We start from the raw sequence: 19,922 nt of genomic DNA, 5'->3' as shown, positions 1-19,922 counted from the left end.
GTTAATCACATTTTTGTCTTTTTTTTTTTGTTTTGGAAAACCAAACAACCAAATGCATTAGAATAAGCGTTACAATACAAATAGGAGTATAATCAATCCAACTAGTATGACCAGCATCAAAACGAGTAGCTCGAGCTAACTTGTGGGCAAACTTATTCGCTAATCAAGTAAGAAACTGAAAAGACACCACTTCAAAGTGTTGTTGAAAGAGCTGACATTCATTTATAACACAACACGTATAAGAGCGATTCGACATGGTACCATTGATCATATTATAATCCGAGAAAACCTTAATTTTCGTTATACCCCATATCCTTGACCCAAGAGAGAGCCTCCTTAATCGCAAGAGCTTCGGCTAGGTGTGGATCGTTCAAGCATCGAATATCACCATTCTTAGCCGCCACAAAATTCCCATGCATATCCCTGATCACCACAACAAAAATAACCCTGCTCAAACATTTTTGTCTTTTAATTATTAACGACATAGTATTATGTATGTATGAATACTTTCAGTGACGGAGCTGCCCTGGGGGCAGTGGGGGCACCTGCCCCCACTCACCCCACCCCCACCCCATATATAGCTTTGTATGTATATATGTATATATATCCCACCCCATATATAGCTTTGTATGTATATATGTATATATATACCTGCCCATATATAGCTTTGTATGTATATATGTATATATATACCTGTTTTAGATAAGCTTTGTATGTATATATGTATATATATACCTGTTTTAGATATAAATATATAAAAACAGATTATATATATACCTGTTTTAGATATAAATATATAAAAACAGATGATATATATACCTGTTTTAGATATAAATATATAAAAACAGATGTATTAAACAAAGTATAATTGTGTAAGCTAGACAAGATGGTAGAATTGTGTTTTGCTTTAGCAAAGGTTGTGTGTTCGAATCCTATGTGAAGCACAATTGTTTATGCGAATCCTGTAGCTTCTTTAGTGATTTTTTTATACACAAGATTCTTGTGCTAAGAAAGGTTATGGCCTTATGGGGTTCAATTCCCTTGCTTTAAAAAAGTTTTATGAATTTTTTAATATATATATATATATATATATATATATATATATATATATATATATATATATATATATATATAGAGAGAGAGAGAGAGAGAGAGAGATATGTAATTTATAATTTGTTTTCTATTTGAATTAATTTATCAAATTAATTATGTTTCATATTTTGTTATAAATATTTTTATAAAGTTTTGATATGTTTTATTTATCGCCTATATCCAACAATATTTATGATTATATTTCTTTAAGTATTTCTTTCTTCTTTTTTTTTTTTTTTTAAATATTTCACCCCCGCTGGAACAAATTCCTGGATACGTCCCTGAATACTTTGTAACTGGTGGCTATAATCCCACTACCCTTTATTTAGTGGGTTAGGTACAATTATTATTGGATGTATATATATTTACAGATATCAATGAAAAGTAATTATAAGTTTAAGTGTTCAATTCTATATTTTTCTCTTTTATATTGTTCTGAGTATACGATGATATCATTACATAACATTCACATGAGGATACACTGTAATTTTTCAACAAAATTGTCATTTATTTTCAATTTTAGATTTAGACCATCAATTATTTGATCATGTTGTAAATTTGTCTCTTAATGAATTAAATGGTCTTACTATCACATCACTTTGTAAATATATAATAATAACAATAATAATAATAATAATATATAAATGGTCAAATGGGCTTTGATAATCAGAATTTCAGAGGCCCAAAACATGACAAATAAAAAAATTGTTAGGTCAGTTTGGTATCAATTGCCAATAGCCTATTAAATTAAGGACCTAATTTCACTTATTTTTTGTGTGTCGGTTAAATCGCGAAGAATTTGACCACAATTGTTGACCGCTTAAGCCGCGGAATAATTCTAACCACTCATCCTAACCGACATACCAGCACTGCGTGATTTCTACGTTTGCTTTATCTGAAACGCGTCTCAGACCTATAAATATATCTCAAGCCTTCCCTTCTTTCATCTCGTTCTGATCTGATTCTCTGTTTTGCAGTCTCTCAAAGCTCTCTCATATTCCATGGTGTTTCGGATAGCTGTTTCAGATTCGCAGTGATCGGTTTGATTATTCGTGTTTCGTTATCCTATGCTTAATTTTCTGGAAATTTTGGTTTCTCTCTTGATCGGTTGCCGAAGATGTCTATTTCTAGTTACTTATGCTCGTCTGTATGTCTTGTCATGCTGATGTAGCTCAGATCGTGGATTTGAAGTCAAGTGCCAAAACTTCGGATTTGTTCTAGTTGGAACGGAAACGATCGGTTTGATCGATACGTGTCTAGTTATCCTGTGCTTGATTTTGTGGAAATTTCGCGTTTATATTGATCGGTTGCTTAAGATTTCTGTTTCCGATTATTTATTGTTGGTATGTCTCCATGACTTGATGTAGTTTGGATCGGGGATTCGATTTTAGCTTGCTGCTTCCGGATGTCTTTTGGTTGAACGGCATGGATCGGTTTGATTAATTCGTGCTTTGTTATCCTATGCTTGATTTTCTGGAAATTTTGGGTTTCTCTCTTGATCGATTGCCGACGATGTCTATTTCCAGTTACTCATGTTCGTCTATATGTCTTGTCATGTTGATGTAGCTCAGATCGTGGATTTGAAGTCAAGTGCCGAGGCTTCGGATTTGTTCTAGTTGAACGAAAACGATCGGTTTGAGCGATACGTGTCTAGTTATCCTATGCTTGATTTTGTGGAAATTTCGCCTTTATATTGATCGGTTGCTTAAGATTTCTGTTTCCGATTATTTATTGTTGGTATGTCTGTCATGCCTTGATGTGTCATGCCTTGATGTAGTTTGGATCGTGGATTCGATTTCAGCCCACTGCTGCTTTTGGATGTCTTTTGGTTGAACGGCATGGATCGGTTTGATAATAAGTGTTTGGTTATCTTATGCGCGATTCTCTATGAATTTTGGTTTATGTCTTGATCGGTTGCCGAAGATGTCTATTTCCAGTTACTGACGTTGATGTAGATCAGATCGTGGATTTGAAGACGAGGGCAAGGCTTCGGATTTTTTCTAGTTGATCGGAAACGATCGGTTTGATCTATACTTAGTCTAGTTATCCTGTGCTTGATTTTATGGAAATTTCGTGTTTATATTGATCGGTTGCTTAAGATTTCTGTTTCCGATTATTTATTGTTGGTATGTCTGTCATGACTTGATGTAGTTTGGATGGTGGATTCGATTTCAGCCTGTTTCTTTCGGATGTCTTTTGGTTGAGCGGCATGGATTGGTTTGATAATACGTGTTTGGTTATCTTATTCGTGGTTCTCTGTGAATTTTGGTTTATGTCTTGATTGGTTGCTGAAGATGTCTATCTGCAGTTACTTATGCTCATCTGTATGTCTTGTCATGTTATGTTGTTCAGATTGTGGATTTGATATCAAGTTCAAGGCTCCGGATTTGTTCTAGTTGAGCAAATAGATCGGTTTATCCTATGCTTGGTTTTTTTGAACTTTTGTGTTTATATTGATCAGTTGCTTTCAGTTTCTCTTTCCGAATATGTATTGCTGCTTTGTCTGTCATGACTTTATGTAGTTCGGGTCGCAGATTCGGTTTCAGCAGCATGCTTTCGGATTTCAGGCATGCTTTCGGATTTCATTTGGTTGAACGACCTCGAAAGGTTTAAAAGCTTGGTTCTAGTCCTTCATCACTCATCAGCAAGCTTGTTTGAATGACAATGATCGGTTTGGCAGGCCTTTGAATTTCCCTTCATTAGTAGACTCATTTAATATTTTATTAGACTTAAATTTATGGGTTCTTTGCTGTTTTGGTTATTCATCCTAGGTTTGATCTAATATTGGGGTTCATTAACCTAACTAATGCTAAGAGGTCCCATGTAGAGCAGCCCAGTCAGTCCCATGATGATCATTAGTGGCCTTGCCAAGCTTGGTTTTATTCCTTCCAAAAAATTGTCCTTGAATTTTGGTTTTGATTTCCCAAAATTTCTTCACTCTTTTACTGTATATATTTTAGTATAATCCTAATTCTTCCTTTATATTTATTCTTCTGCATAATTGCAGGTCTAGTTGTGGTGTTCCATGATGATCATGATCATTAGTGCCCTTGTCAAGCTTGGTTTTATTCCTTCCAAAAATTTTTGTCCTTGAATTTCGGTTTTGATTTCCCAAAATTTCTTTTCTCTTTTACTGTATATATAATTAAGTAAAATCCTAAATTCTTCCTTTATATTTATTTTTCTGCATAATTGCAGGTCTAGTTGTGGTTTAGAAAGACCAGTTCAGGACATCTTCCAATTGTAAAAATTTTGGTTTGGTTGTGGTTTTGTTTTTTTTGGTGCTTTTGCCCTTTTCCCTTCACTAGTAGAGTAGACATATCATTGTTTGTTTACCCTTTAACTTTTTGGGTTTTCTTTGCTCTTGATGTTCTTTCTAGGTATAATCCAAGATTAGGTTGATTAACCAAGTTCCTAGAGGAGGAAGCCAGTCCATTCACTGTTGTATGATGATCATTAGTGGTGTGCTATTTATTATTATTATTTTTAAAATTTTTTTTTTAATCTCTAATGGGTTCAGTTTGATGCATGAATGCCTGGTTATCTCTTATTCGTCAAATAATCAGTTCAGTTGTATTTAAATATATTTTGTACCTTTGGCCATATTAATGGTCAGGTTCTTGAAAGTTTGCATTTATATTGATCGGCTGCTTAAGAAGATTTCTGTTTCCGATTATTTATTGTTTGTATGATGTCGTGACTTAATGTAGTTTGGGTCGTGGATTCGAATTCAGCTGCTGATTTTGGATGTCTTTTGGTTGAATGGCATGGATCAGTTTGATGATACTTGATTGGTTATCTTATGCCTTTATATGTCTTGATTGGTTGCTGAAGTTGTCTATTTCCAGTTACTTATGCTCGTCTGTATGTCTTGTCATGTTGATGTAGCTCAGATTGTGGATTTGATATCAAGTTCAAGGCTCCGGATATGTTCTAGTTGAGCGAATAGATCGGTTTGATCATTAAACGTTTCAGTTATCCTATTCTTGGTTTTCTGGAAATTTTGAGTTTATATTGATCGGATGTTCAATTTCTCTTTCTGATTTGGTTTTCTATTTGATCTGTTCCTAAAGACTTCCCATCCAATTACTTATTGTTCTGTCTTGACTTGATGTAATCCAGATTGTGGCTTTGATGTCACCTGCAAGTTCTTGGATTATTGTCCTGATTGAAGTGTTGAACAACATAGATCGGTTTGATTAGTTTTATCTTCTGGAAATTTTGGTTTGTATATGAATTGTTGAGATATCCATTTTCCACTATATATGGTTGTCTTTTGGTCTGATGATGCAGCTCAGGTTATGGATTCGATATCAGCTGCAATGTTTTGGATTCTTGTTCTGATTAAACAACTGAAATGGGTTTGGTTAATTTGTGTTTGGCTCTCCTATGATTGCATCTTTGGATACTATTTGTTGCATTAATGTTCCCACTATAATTATTCCATCTCTTATGTACTTCAGATCATGGATCCTTTTATGTCAGCTATGCAAGGTTTCAGCTGCCTTTTCTGGTTAAATGACATAGATTGGTTTAATTTATTCATATCTTACTCTATGTTTTTTTTTTCCTTTTTTGGAAATTTTGCTGTCTTTATGGGATTGCTAAGAATTTTGTTACCCCAGTTATTCATCAATCTTTTGATCTGACTTGATGATCAGATTGTGCAATCTATGCCAGCTGCAAGGTTTTAGATTCATATTCATGTTCCGTGTGATCGGGTTGATACTCAACAATATGGTTTAGATCTCAGAATCAATTTCAGCTGCAAGGTTTCAAATGCTTATTTGGTTAGCAAGGTCAATTGGTTTCATTAGAACATTCTTGTTTATCCTAATGCTTGATCATATTTTGTCATGAGTTTTTAAAATTTCAGTTTCTGATTATTTACAGTTTATGTTGACAATTCTTATGGAGTCCTTTGGTATTCAGATGTGTATGGTTTTCAACCCTGGCCTATTCTCTTGTATTTTTATTTGGTTATTTCATTTCTGTAATCAAAATGATACTTAAATCCTTTGAATCTTTTGGCTTTTTAGAATGTGGTATGTGGTAGTAGGTATAGTTGGTGAGCCATAATGGATTTTTTTATTTGGAAAGGTTCAAGTAACTTTTTAATATTAACATTTTAATTTATGTACCTTTATAATGATAATGATAATATAGTAAAATCATTTTTCTTCCCTTACATGAGTTCTGCATATTTGCAGGTCTAGATGTGTTCTGCGTTTGAAGGGTTAGTTCTGGTCATTTTCCATTCATGAAATAATTTGGTTTTGGTTTGTGGTTAATTATCCTTTTTTCTGTGCTTTTGCCCCTCTCCCCATTCCACCAGTAAACACATTAATATTTGATCAGACTTAATTTTGTTGGGGATTCTTTGCTCTCTTGAAATTCATTCTAGGTTTGATCTATAAGATTTGGGGTTCATTAACCTAATGCTGAGAGCTTGCACCAGCCAGTCTTATGATTATCACTAGTCGCCTACACTTGAGCTTGGTTCTATTTCTCTAACTTGTGCATGAAGTTCAGTTGTGGTTCCCAAAATTTTCTATACTCTTTTACTACATACTATATTTTATATAATTAAGTAAAATCATATTCCTTCTCTTACATATATTCTTCTGCATATATGCAGGTCTAGATATGTTGAAATCCCAGTTGTATGATTATCATTAATGGCCTTCTTGAGTTCAGTTCTTTTTCTATTTAACTTTTGTCCATAAAGATTTCAGTTGTGATTTCTCATATTTTTTGCACTCTTTTACTACATTACTTGCACAATGTACATTAGTAAAATCCATATTCCTTCCCTTATATTCTTCTGCATATTTGCAGGTCTAGAGATATTGTGTTGTAAGTATCCGTTCTGCTCATCTTCCATTTTGATGTGGTTAATTGTTCTTTTATTCTGTGCTTTTGTGCCTCTCTCTCTCTCTCTCTCTCTTTATGTGGCGTTAATATTTCTTTATACTTATGCAGTTCTGCTCTTTATACTTATCGTTGGTGCTGATTCATGCAAATTTCAGTTTGATTATTGGTTCAATTGTATCTTCTTCTTTGCCCCCTTCTTTGGTTTTTGACTTAAATTTTACTAACTTTTTTTCATTATTTCCCCACTCCAATACTACCCTTATTATTTTTGTATATAAATATATATGAATTTATATTGGGTTCTTTGCTCTTTGTATGTTTCAAGGTTTGCTCTAGTTGTGGTACATGATGTGTCGAAGAACTCTGAGTAAGGAAAATTTAAGTCTAAATTCTTGATTGTTATAGATAGTTTCTTGTTTCTAGTGTGTAGTGTGTCCAGGAAAGAGCTTCCAACCAGGGTAGCTTTCAGGAATCAACTACTTCCTACACTCTTTTGGGATTTGCTTTAATGCCATGTTATTGATTATACACAAAATCCATGTCCCGTCTGAGATGGTAATAACCACTTGATTATTAAGGAACAGTATATGATGTCAACTACTTCTGATGCTAAGTTTTGGGATTTGATTTTAATGCCATGGTATTGATTGATGTTTATGGATGCTATAATAAATTGGTCTGGTTTGTGACATCTTTTGGTAATGGCCACCTGACTCTGAAGGAACAGTAGATATTGATTTGGTTTTGTCCTACTTGGAGCTAGAGTCCAGCTACTGAGGTATTATTGTTCGAGATATTATTTTCCCTAGATTGCCAGCCCATGTTTTGTTCTTTGTCTTGTCTCATGATTAATTTTGTCACTTACGTTTTCTAGAGGCATAATTCTCATGTAGAGAAACTAATGGCTTGGAGTTAAATAGCGACATGATGATTAGCCCATCCTCTTGCCTGGTTACATGTACTGAAGTCTGTCTGAATCTGGTTATATTGGGAGCATGAAAGAGATGAGCTTTGATTATTTAAACTCAAATCAAAATCCTGGTATAGTTCATATGCACCTTTTTCTTCTCTCAACATCTGGGGTAATTAACTAATTATGTTGGAGTTAGCAACAGATATTCTTTCCAACCATCTGACTTGAGCAATGGATATTCTTTCTGGCACATCTGAATTGCATACTCTCTTTGTTGTCTGAGTTGGGGGAATTCTTTTACCGTTTTCTTTACAGTTGACAATGGGTTGTAATGTGAGCTGATGAACTTCATTAACAACAATCTTGTTTCCATGTGAGATGGCTTATGTTGTGTGAACTAATGAACTACTTCTTTTACAAAATCAGTATGAACATGAAGGTGCATGATTTGGCCTTTTGCGGTGCTGGTCATTGCAAGTATTTGCAACTACATGGATTCTCTGTTTAATTGTTTGGCAGTTCTGGTTCATGTCTACTAGAAATGGTTTATCTACAGCATGTCGACAATTGTCTCCGGTTTTGTTTGTCACTTGTTTTCTGCACTCCTTGAAGAATGCTTTTCTAGAGAATGGTTTCTCCCTAGTGAAAGACTGTTTTTCTGACTTTTTTAAGAGTACAAAGGTAGCTTTATGTAATTAATTAATGATTGCCTGTCTGAAAGGCGTCTGTTTATGATTTCTCCTTGTGAAGATGCTCCTACTTGGGCTGGTTTTCTAGAGAATGGGTCTCTCTTTTGTGAAAACGAAGTTAAGAGAATGCTTTACTTGATTGTATATCAACCTTAATTGGAGATACATTTTGGGTGGCTCAAGTGTATGCAGTAAAGGTTCAACATAGATATCAAACAAAAATGTTACATAATGTCGGTGATAATTGTTGGTTTTGTTCAACAATGTGTATTCATCAGAAACTCAAATTCATGGTTTTATTTTCCAAGATGGTAATGCTTGCATCTTTAGTTTGAAGTATTTTGTTTTTGTTTTGCTTTTTTTGTTTTTATTGTTAATTTGGTTTTTTGCTTTTTAACTCTGCCTGTGAAAGCAGCCGGTCCCAAGCCCGGATAAAGGAGGAGGGAAAAGCCTGTCAGCATTTAATTTTAAAGTTGTATTTTATTATTTCTTAGAAGACATTACTTGTTCTAATTAGTGCAAGAGAGTTGATCTATTAAATAAATCTTAATTAAGTTTTGAACTAAAAAAAAAAGTTCATTATGCGATAGTGGGAGGTATGCAAAAAAAAAAAAAAGTTGAAAATATTAGATAGTGTATGCAATGAATAAATAAATGACTTAATAGTTCTTGGTGAAACTTAACAAAATTACCAAAACTTATCTCTATTTATAAAATTTAATGAGAGCTAATGATGATAATTCTTAATTGGAATGAGTTCATCTATTTTGATTATATAATTTACTATTACTATATATTTTTTCATTACTTCATAATATATATATAATTTTTTATAACCAACATGATTGGCGTGGTGGTTCAGTTGATCCCTACCCATGTGAATGGGGCAAACCATCTGGTCAGTCCCCTACTACTTAGTACTTACCTTTGATTACTACTTAGTACTTACCTTTGAGTGCTCAAATCAATTGTTGTTTATTTATTTAGTATTTTTACTTATTTTTAAATTAAATTAAATTTTTTATTTTTTATATTTAATAATATTTTTAATGTATTTTCTAGAAAAGGTATTTTTAATATATTTCTTAAATATATAAATATAAATTTCATATATTAATATTAAATTTATAAAAATTTAAATTAAAAATAACTTTAATTAAATCTAATTAACTCTTACCTTTGATTACTACTTAGTACTTACCTTTGAGTGCTCAAATCAATTGTTGTTTATTTATTTAGTATTTTTACTTATTTTTAAATTAAATTAAATTATTTATTTAGTATTTTTACTTATTTTTAAATTAAATTAAATTTTTTATTTTTTATATTTAATAATATTTTTAATGTATTTTCTAGAAAAGGTATTTTTAATATATTTCTTAAATATATAAATATAAATTTCATATATTAATATTAAATTTATAAAAATTTAAATTAAAAATAACTTTAATTAAATCTAATTAACTAAAATTTAAATTAAAAATAACTTTAATTAAATCTAATTAACTGAACCAGACAATGAGATGATGAACTATTATTATAGTCAAAATAGAACCATTAAAGTCTAACATGTTACACGTTGAAATATGAGTATATATACAATAGACGTGATATAAGCAAACTATTCGTAGCGCTCAACCGACCCGTTCGTACAAAGAGCAACCAGTTACCAGTCTGCCACAGATAAGAAGTATGGGAGCACTCCGAACGTGTGGTGGAGGGAGTGCCCCACCTCATCCTACCTCACATCTCAAGTCCTCCATAGTTCCTCGCCAAATCTATGTGTCTTTCTGCAATGGAGTCTCTCATCCCATTCCTCCATTCAGCTACGGACCAGTGTATGCATACTGTCGTACGGTATCTTATTCCCGGCTCCGGCTCCGGCTCCGAGCTTCTGGCCCCGGACATTTTGGCGGTAGCGATGATCAAAATCCTACAAAACCACAGACAATGCTAGAAGGCGAAGCGGAGAAGTTTGATCATCGGAAAGGCTCTGTTGCCATGCTAGAGAGCATGATCACAGAAGGAAACATCGCTATAATTTCGGCCTGCTTTGTCGGTCTTTTTACCGGTATCTGCGTTGTACTCTTCAATATTGCGGTACGTCGTTGTTTTGTTTGCCTATTTCTATGATAAGTTGTGCAGTGATATGGTGAGCGATAGTAATTTGGCTGAACACTTCACCACGAACTTTAACTTCCAGCGAGCGTGACATCTTTATAGTGAAATCTTCTTTCGAATGGCTCTGAGATGCGTGGTTTGGAATGTGAAAGAATGAAATCTTCACCGTTATTACTGTGCAATCTGAAATCAGATGTGCAATTAATTTAAACTACAGTAGTTACGAAGCTTGACATATTTATAGTGAAATCTTCTTTAGAATGGCTCTGAGATGCGTGGTTTGGAATGTGAAAGAATGAAATCTTCACCATTATTACTGTGCAATCTGAAATCAGATGTGCAATTAATTCAAACTACAGTAGTGACACTTAGTGATCCTTTGAAGTTTTGATGATATTTGCTTTCCTACATTCCAATCTGGAACTTAAGCTCAGTCAATAGTTGAGAATTTACACTGTATTTCGTATCTTCTGCAAATGTAATAAGGATACATTTGTGTAACTTGAACCATTTTCTTTAAAAAATTTGCTGTTGAGTGGTTATATTTCTATTGGGGCTTACTTCTGGACTCATGGAGGTTATTGACCTGCTAATAGTTCGTGATGATGCGCATTTCATGTTATAGGTGCATGAAATACGTGACTTTTGTTGGGATGGCATTGCAGATCAGGGTGCCTCATGGTTACGAGAGGAGCCCAAAGAGGTAATTTGGGGACGTGTAATCTTAGTGCCAGCTTGTGGGGGTTTGGTAGTCAGCTTATTAAATTTTCTGCGAACCACACTAGATGTATCCATTAAAGGAGATTCAAGATCACAAGTTAAGTCTTTAGTGCAATCATTTTTAAAGACAGTGGCTGCTTGTGTCACACTAGGAACGGGGAATTCATTAGGACCTGAAGGTCCAAGTGTTGAGATTGGTAACTCCATTGCAAAGGGAGTTGGTCCTTTCTTTGACAAAGGTGCTCAAAGAAAGCTGTCACTTCGGGCTGCCGGATCTGCTGCTGGAATATCTTCTGGTTGGTATTCCAACTAAACCATCACTCCTATATAGATGATGCGAATTTTCTTCTTCCTTTTAGTTCTTTAAGCACACTTGTTGAAATATGGTCATAAATTATCAACACATCTTTTAAAAATCTGTAAAGCTCTTTTAGGTGAAAATATTTCCACTTATTGATACTCAACCTAAACCTGTGCAATAGCTGAAGCTTATTAAAACTTTAAGAAGCAAGTTTATATTTTTCTCCCAAATGGGGAAAAACAAATTGGATTGTAGGTGGAGTTGATTCAGTGTGATTCCTTGCTGATGCGCTTTGGATTATTTATTTATATTATGTGGGGGCAGGGAGAGCCAATGGATATATCACATTTCAGATAGATACAATTGCTAGGCTGAGATTCAAGTGGCATGTAGTGACTCTCCCAAATGGGAGGTCATGAGATCGAACCTTAGTGGAGACAGTATTAACTCTTTGTGCTTCAACAGGTTGAGAAAGTATAGATGAACAGATACTACAATGTAATAGAGTCGGTAGTACTAAAAAAAAAGTATTCTTTACATTGTTGCTGTGCCAGTGCAATTGTCCATGAAATGCCATTTTCATTTGCTTCTAGATCAATTCTGATAGTGACTTCTATCTTTATCTTAGTTCCTTGATGTTTGCTCTGATATATAAACCTTGAAGAAAGTGAAGCAAAACCCCCCCCCCCCCCAAAAAAAAAACAGAAGAAAAATCTGGAAATTGAAAGTGGGGGAAAAACAATAAAAAATAATAATAAAGGAAAACAGTTTTGACTTGTTGAAATAGATGAAAAGTAGTACTAGTTATGCAAATATAAAATCATTGACACAAGTAGGGCTAATATTTTGCTATCATATTTTAATTCACTTCTAAATCCTTTTTCATTTTTTGGTTTTCAAGGTTTCAATGCTGCTGTGGCGGGTTGTTTTTTTGCTGTAGAATCAGTTTTGTGGCCCTCACCGTCAGAATCATCATTATCATTAACAAATACAACCTCAATGGTCATTCTCAGTGCTGTGCTAGCTTCTGTAGTGTCAGAAATAGGCTTAGGGTCTGAACCTGCCTTTTCAATCCCTGATTATGATTTTCATTCTCCAACTGGTAATTTCTTGTTTGCTGTTTATGTTTTCTTTTTTAACGCTTTTGTATTATATTGCATAACATTAATCTTCTTTCCTTCTGAATCAGAGTTACCGCTTTATCTTTTGCTTGGTGTTCTCTGTGGATTGGTTTCAGTGGCATTATCTAGGTGCACATCTCTTATGTTGCTTGCAGTCAACAATATCCAACAGACCATTGACCCACCAAAATCAGTTTTCCCTATTGTGGGTGGGTTTTCTGTTGGGCTTATAGCATTGGCATATCCCGAAATTCTTTACTGGGGTTTTCAGAATGTTGACATTTTGTTAGAATCTCGCCCATTAGTCAAAAGTCTTTCCACCGATTTGTTGCTGCAGCTGGTGGTTGTCAAAATAGTAGCAACTTCATTATGCCGAGCCACTGGATTGGTTGGAGGCTACTATGCACCTTCGCTCTTTATTGGTGCTGCTACAGGAATGGCATATGCTAAAATTCTTGGCTTCATCTCTCAAGCTAATCCCATCTTACATATCTCCTTGGATGTTGCTTCACCGCAATCATATGGCCTGGTATGAATTAATCATGGTCCTATATAAAAGAGTATCATGCTTTCAACTCCGCAATTTAATCCTCTGTAAGAAAATGTGAACTTGTTCACGATTAGGTTGCATAAAGTGTGTAGCTATATATCACTTTCTAACACATGAATTCTTACACTTGTTCCACCATTATGATACAGGTTGGCATGGCTGCTACTCTTGCCGGTGTATGCCAGGTGCCTCTTACTGCAGTTCTGCTACTCTTTGAACTGACACAGGATTATCGGATAGTTTTGCCCCTTTTAGGAGCAGTGGGGATGTCATCTTGGATTACATCTGGCCAGATTACAAGAATGACAAAGGAGGATGTCAAGGAAATGAAAGACGACAAACCCTATACAGCCCAACCACAGGAAACACCTTCAGTCCCGCCAATTCCTTCCTTTACTGGCCCTGCTCGTGTAGAACAATCAAGAGAAAGTGACCTTTGTGAACTTGAGAGTTCGCTCTGCCTAAATGAATATGATGATGATATAGGTGAATGGGCAACGAAGATCCTTGTTTCACAGGCCATGAGAACGGACTACATAACTGTTCTAATGAGCACTTTGCTTATGGAGGTTGTGTCTCTCATGTTAGCTGAGAAGCAATCCTGCGCTCTAATCGTTGATGACAATAATTTTCTTCTTGGTCTGTTGACACTTGATGATATCCAGCAATATGGGAAAGCGCAAAGATCAAAAACTAAAAGACACGAGGTAACTTCCTTCTGCAATACTGATACTGTTAGAAGAGGTGATGTTTCTGAATGATAACAGGTTTTCTTTTTTAGGATCTTATAGTCTCTCAACTCTGTTCTTCTACCGAGAATGGGTGTCGGGTGTTGTGGACTGTAACACCAAATACAAGCCTCCTTTCTGCTCAAACTCTGATGGACAGGCATGGTTTCAATCAGCTACCTGTTATTCTAGAGCATGTGGAGGATAAGGGTGGTCATCCTGTTGGCATTTTAGACAGAGAATGCATTGTTCTTGCTTGCAGGTTCTAATATTGGAACTTTATATCTCGGGAATATACTATCTTCGGGAATTGATGTATCTTCATCTGTGGTAGTGTTGGTGGAAATACATTTCTAAACCAAAATTTTCTTTGTGTGGCAGTGCATTAGAAGCCAGAGAATGCCTTTGCTCGTCCCCCACACCAGAAATGCAGAAATATTGATTGCTATCTTAATGCTATGAGACCATTGAAGTTGTGGGAATCTTTTATAAACCTCCCAATAAAAAAGGTAAGACTTCTGGCTATCATTATAGTTACTGTCGTTTTGTATATTCGCTGTAGTCATTCTAAATTGATAGTTTTAGATGAATGTAAATAGGACATACATGTAAAGAGAGAATGAACTAAAGTGAATATGTTTTAACTAAATATGTTTAACATGACTAACGACAATTGTAGTATAACCAATTATTAAAGTGTTACACTTTGTGCTTCTATGTTTAGCTTGTGACGTCTTTGTATATATATAATTTTGTTTAATTTAGTTCATGTACTTTTAAAACATTTATTTTACTAGCATTACATATTACATATTCAAAAAATAATAGCAGAACAATCCTAATTAAGTTGATCGGATTGTTAATCTAATAACCACAATGTTACACCTTCAGTTTGATTTACCGCATGGTCTTTTGCCCATGACGACGGATCAAGAATATGAAGTTTAAAAGCCGCCTGGTCCACAATATAATTTGCAGCCATGACCATTCAAACAAAATTTTTATGTATCATTCACCTTTCGCAATCAAGAAACAAAAGAAAAATGTTAGATACATAATACAAATTTGTATATACCCACTTGAATTTATGTGATTAATTTACAATAGAATCAATCAATTCATGTCACAGGTCTAAAATTTTGTCTGAAGTAAGCATTTTCTTAAAAAAAATATTAAAAGTAATTTATTTACTTATTCATATGCTACAAGAGAATTCTATACAGGTAAATTCAACCATCTCTTCCTTCAAGTCAGGGATCCATTCCCCCTGCCCATCCCTGGTTGGTCAAGTAATCCGCACATATATCTTTTTGTCGTTACTTTTCTTTAATTTATGAAAAAACTCGTAACCGCTCAAATGTGCGTTCTGAATTGTTGTATGTTTCAAAACTCCACCGATTTCCCTCTTGAATAATATCTTGGCCCCAAAACAAGAACCCTAGCCCTCTCACTTATAGAGGGAAGCCATGAAAAGACTTTCATTCTCATTCATTGGTGCTAGCTATACTTGAAGACCTTGAAGTAGTACTAACCCACTTGTGGATCACAGAATTTGGTGAGACAGGAACCTTAAATTTCTTGAGCAGAACAACATCATCTTTTTCAGGAGACTGAGGAATCTCTGATTCTAAGGAATTGGGAATCTCTACACTTGGATGCATATTTGAAACCCCATTTTCACTCTTCTCTATTATCTCGTCTCCATAATCATTACCTTGAATCTCCACCAATCTCTGCAAAACTTCCTCCATTGTAGGCCTCATTTCCTTGTCCATTTGCAAGCACTGAAAACCCAACTCTGCTACCAAAGTGGTCATCCTCCTCACTCCAACATCTGACTCAAACCCTAAAGTTTGATCAACCAACTCACTAAATTGGCAGTTCAAAATCCGTTTCATCGCCAAATCCGACAAGTTGATCTCGTCCCGATGCCTGTTTATGTCCACGGCAGGCATCGATGACACGAGCTCAATCAGCACAACCCCGAAGCTGTAAACATCGCTCTTATCCGTGAGCTGGTAACACTTGTGGTACTCCGGGTCAACATAGCCCGGGGTGCCCTGTGGGGCCGTCGAGACATGGGTGACATCCGTCGGGAAAAGCCTGGACAGCCCGAAATCCGCGACCTTGACACAGTAACGGTCGTTCAGGAGAATGTTGGCAGTCTTGACATCGCGGTGGATTATGTCGGACGCGTGCAGATAGGCCAACGCCCTCGCGGTTTCCACCGCGATGTTCATCCTGATAGGCCATATTAAGTAGCCATCTCCCTTTGCTCTTGCACCATGGAGATGATCTGCAACTGTTCCATTGGGAATGTACTCATAGACCAGGAGGAGCTCACGGCTGCGCCTAGATGTGCATCCATATAGAGTCACAAGATTTGGATGCCTTATTCTTGCAAGAATCTCTATTTCATTTACAAATTGCTCCATCCTCTTGTAATTGTGCTCATAAAGATACTTCACTGCAACTTCTCTCCCATCCTGAAGCTTCCCTGTAACATCCAACAATCATCACTACTTTATTTAAGAACTAAATTTTGTTAGGATCAAACCATTATGATTGATCTTAACAAGTAGTATCAAAGCATAAGTTATGAGTTTGAGTCATAGCAAGACTAAATTGTGTGTAGTTAAGGTCGACATGGGAAACAATTAAGGCTGATAGGTGCTGGGGGAATTGTTGGGCAGCACGGAGGCGTGAATGACGAAGTCTAGAAATAAAATTGCGCCTTCTCTAAAGCTCAGTCTAGAACCAAGTGGTGGAGGTTTGAATGGCCAAGTCCAGAAATAAAGTTGTGTCTTTTCTACTAGTTAAGGGCCAAATCTAACATCAGGTGGCGCCGTGGTAGAGGCCTAAAGGGTCAAGTCCGAAAATAAATTGTATCTTTGCTACTAAGCAAATTATATCATGGACCAGGGCCTACAGTGTATTGTAGACCCTAGTAAAAAATAACGTAATCTTCAGATTCTGTATATGTAGTTGATACATTCTGTATATGCAATTAAACTCTATACTTGTAGTTATCATATTATGTGTCAGCAATTATTAAGTTATTTGTTTACATGTAAAGACACTATTAACGGTAGGTACAGAATGTATTAACTGAAGGTACGTAATTTCTGTATCAGGTTCATAATGCAATATGAACCCTGATCCATGGTATAACCTGTGTTGCTACTAATTAAAGGCCAAGTTTAACACCAGGTGGCAAAGACCTGAACGGGGGTTGAGCCCAGAAAAAAAAAATTATATATTCAATTTACTACTAATTATAACTTTTGGTATAATGATAAACGTGTCATCCAAACAAACTTCATAATTCTTACCATAGTAAACCGTCCCAAAACCTCCATCTCCAAGCTCTCTAGAGGAAGCAAAATGGTTTGTGGCCTTCTGAAGCTCCTTGTGGGAGAAGATGGGAACTCCATAGTCCTTGTTGCTCCCCTCCCCATCAGAGGACGTGTTTCTTGAAAGAGCGTATAAAGAATTGCGCCGCCGTCTCTTGTAACGCATCACCATGAATATAACAACGAGTATAACCACAACACATCCAACTGCACCTATAACTGCTCTCAGCAGTAGTCTGAAATTTACTTTCCCTGCACCCAAATCCAAGGCAAAAAATCAGGGACCCAATCAAATATCTATACTTGCCCACAAAAGAAAAAATTCAAGCCCAATCAGAATTTAGCGACTCATTAAATAAGAGGACCATGACAAAATCTCCCACCCCAGAGTGGCATACTTTGACTCGACATATAGGATTTGTAGATGTGGTAAATCAGGGTGGCTAAGTAGCCTATTAGGTGGGGTGACCAGTGTATGGTGTCCGCACCGAACTAACCATAGCAAAATCTCCCACCCCAGGACAACATACCTTGACTCAATAAGATTTGTAGATGTGGTAAATCACGTTGACTCAGTAGTCCATCAGGTGAAATGATCAGTGTATGATGCCCACAAGAAATTCACCACATTGGGTATTGTCCACAAAAAGTGAAACTCTGCCCATGAAACCCCACACTCAGACTCCACAAGATTTTTGTAAATGTGATAAATCACGATAACTCAATGACATATTAAGGTGAGAGGACCTAGGCAAAATCTCCCGCCTCAAGATCCCACACCTAACTCGTTAGAGGTGGTAAATTAGGACAACCCAACTACCTATTAAACAGAAAAATTAGTGTCTAATACACATAAAGAAGGAAACTCACCACACTAAGTGACTATCAGGACTCGATCTTACGTTCTTATCAATAATCTGTCACGCAAAAACTAATCAAACTACAAGTCTACAATTAATTATGCAAGCGTACCTTTAGAACAACGATACCTATTCCTCTCATCCACAAGACACCGCCCTCCTCTGTCGCGGCACTCATAACAATCCCCAGAAACTTTCCATTCCAACAAAAACGAAGCGTTCAACAAACCAAAAGGCCCATCACCATGAGGCCTATTCTCCGTGCTCAAAGGAATCGGCAACTCAATCCTCGAACACCCAGCCGGAGTATCACGGCCCACAACATACCCAAAATTAGGATCATCGTACGGATTCCGCTTATAAAACACCTCAAACCCTCCCTCGTAGCCGTTACACTTATTATAGCTCCCTAAACCAGCCAGCCCACTCTTATCCGATCCCAGGTCGCATCTAAACAACGTTAAATAGTGATAAACATCATAGGATATAACAGGGGAATCTGGGAGCGATAGATTCTTGTAAAAAGTCTCGCAACTGCTGTTCTTCAGAAGGCTTTCCAGCTCGCGATCCACGACGCGGAGAAAATTCCCGTCTTTCTCGACCACCTCGTATTTTTTCCCGACCAAATCCAGTTTCGGGCGCGAAATATTTGCGGCGCAATCCAGCTTAATCAGCCCGCAATCCGGCCGGGGAGATTCGCAGAAGGGGAACCCCACAGTTCCGAGAAACCCGCAGGTGAAATCCTTACACTCTCCATTCTGGGCTGTTTCCTTAGAGTCTGCTAAATGGAAATTCAAGAAAATCTGACAGAGAATCAAGAAACTGGGGAAACAGATTCTCGCCATGTCTGAAAATAACCAATTTCTCTCTCTCTCTAAGTGTCTCTATAGCTTAATAATATATACAAAGGTGTGGCGAAGAAGATGACGATTGTTGCTTTAAGAATACGTTCCATGCATTGATCAAACGCGCAATTTGACTTGGAAATTATTGCTGGGACTGAGGGGATATTGTAAATTTATTTTTGTGGAGAGGACAAGAAAAGAGACAAATTAAAGAGAGTGGGAGAGACAAAGAATGGGAGCTTTTGAAGAAGACAAAATAGTGGAATTTCATTGGTGTCTTATTGACTAGGATGGGAAGAATAGTGCTCGACTCCTGAGACAATAACTTTTCAGTCTCTCACTTTAGTAATTTCCAATTGGACAACTGAACCTGAACCTGAACATGAAGGTAGGTAGATAAATCATGAATTTAATCCGGCAATCTGCACAAGAGGTAAAGATCTGGAATCAATAATTTATCCCCTTTTTTGTTGAAAAATTAGCAAAAAAAAAATGACATTCAAGTTGTTATTTTAAGGGTTTGTGTTTGGGGTGGGGACCACTTTCGAGTTGCGTCAGGTTAAAGTATATTTTGGGCGTTATTGTAAAAATAGGCGCTAGATGGCAGCCGACTTCTTAGAAAAACACTGAAATCCGGTGACTTATGCGGCTAGCCGCATGCCTAAGCAGCCTTGGTGGACTAGGCGACTGATTAGCTATTATTTAAACATTTAAATTGTTTTCAAAAAAAATAATTATTTAAACCAAACATGATA

General features: G+C 36.1%; 2 protein-coding genes and 1 long non-coding RNA gene across 22 annotated transcripts; 2 read left to right on the top strand and 1 right to left on the bottom strand.

Moving 5' to 3' along the window:
• Nucleotides 1–2,056: 2,056 nt before the first annotated feature.
• LOC116005297 lies at nucleotides 2,057–8,904 on the top strand. 20 transcript variants are annotated; one of them, XR_004094942.1, is made up of 5 exons: nucleotides 2,057–4,554; nucleotides 4,986–6,192; nucleotides 6,303–6,783; nucleotides 6,931–6,948; nucleotides 7,075–8,129. It is a non-coding gene; the product is annotated as an uncharacterized LOC116005297 (long non-coding RNA). The 20 variants fall into 20 exon arrangements; XR_004094938.1 differs by having other exon boundaries at nucleotides 2,057–3,968; nucleotides 4,100–4,154; nucleotides 4,291–4,554; nucleotides 6,303–8,094; XR_004094939.1 differs by having other exon boundaries at nucleotides 2,057–4,154; nucleotides 4,291–4,352; nucleotides 4,473–4,554; nucleotides 6,303–8,094.
• Nucleotides 8,905–10,215: 1,311 nt separating this feature from the next.
• LOC116004417 (chloride channel protein CLC-e) lies at nucleotides 10,216–14,832 on the top strand. The gene is made up of 7 exons (XM_031244461.1): nucleotides 10,216–10,668; nucleotides 11,315–11,705; nucleotides 12,612–12,812; nucleotides 12,900–13,360; nucleotides 13,531–14,088; nucleotides 14,163–14,371; nucleotides 14,491–14,832. Exons 1-7 carry the CDS (start codon nucleotides 10,261–10,263, stop codon nucleotides 14,549–14,551), a joined length of 2,289 nt encoding a protein of 762 aa, XP_031100321.1. The 5' UTR covers nucleotides 10,216–10,260; the 3' UTR covers nucleotides 14,552–14,832.
• Nucleotides 14,833–15,269: 437 nt separating this feature from the next.
• LOC116004418 (LEAF RUST 10 DISEASE-RESISTANCE LOCUS RECEPTOR-LIKE PROTEIN KINASE-like 1.1) lies at nucleotides 15,270–19,332 on the bottom strand. Its single transcript, XM_031244462.1, has 3 exons — nucleotides 18,435–19,332; nucleotides 17,442–17,714; nucleotides 15,270–16,606 (listed from the first exon to the last, which is right to left on the bottom strand). Exons 1-3 carry the CDS (start codon nucleotides 19,165–19,167, stop codon nucleotides 15,594–15,596), a joined length of 2,019 nt encoding a protein of 672 aa, XP_031100322.1. The 5' UTR covers nucleotides 19,168–19,332; the 3' UTR covers nucleotides 15,270–15,593.
• Between the last annotated feature and the right edge of the window lie 590 nt (nucleotides 19,333–19,922).

The sequence above is a fragment of the Ipomoea triloba genome, chromosome 14 (genome assembly GCF_003576645.1).
Source record: "Ipomoea triloba cultivar NCNSP0323 chromosome 14, ASM357664v1".
Taxonomy (NCBI): domain Eukaryota; kingdom Viridiplantae; phylum Streptophyta; class Magnoliopsida; order Solanales; family Convolvulaceae; genus Ipomoea; species Ipomoea triloba.
Note: the sequence above shows the minus strand (reverse complement) of the source record. Positions and strands in the feature narration are given on the sequence as shown.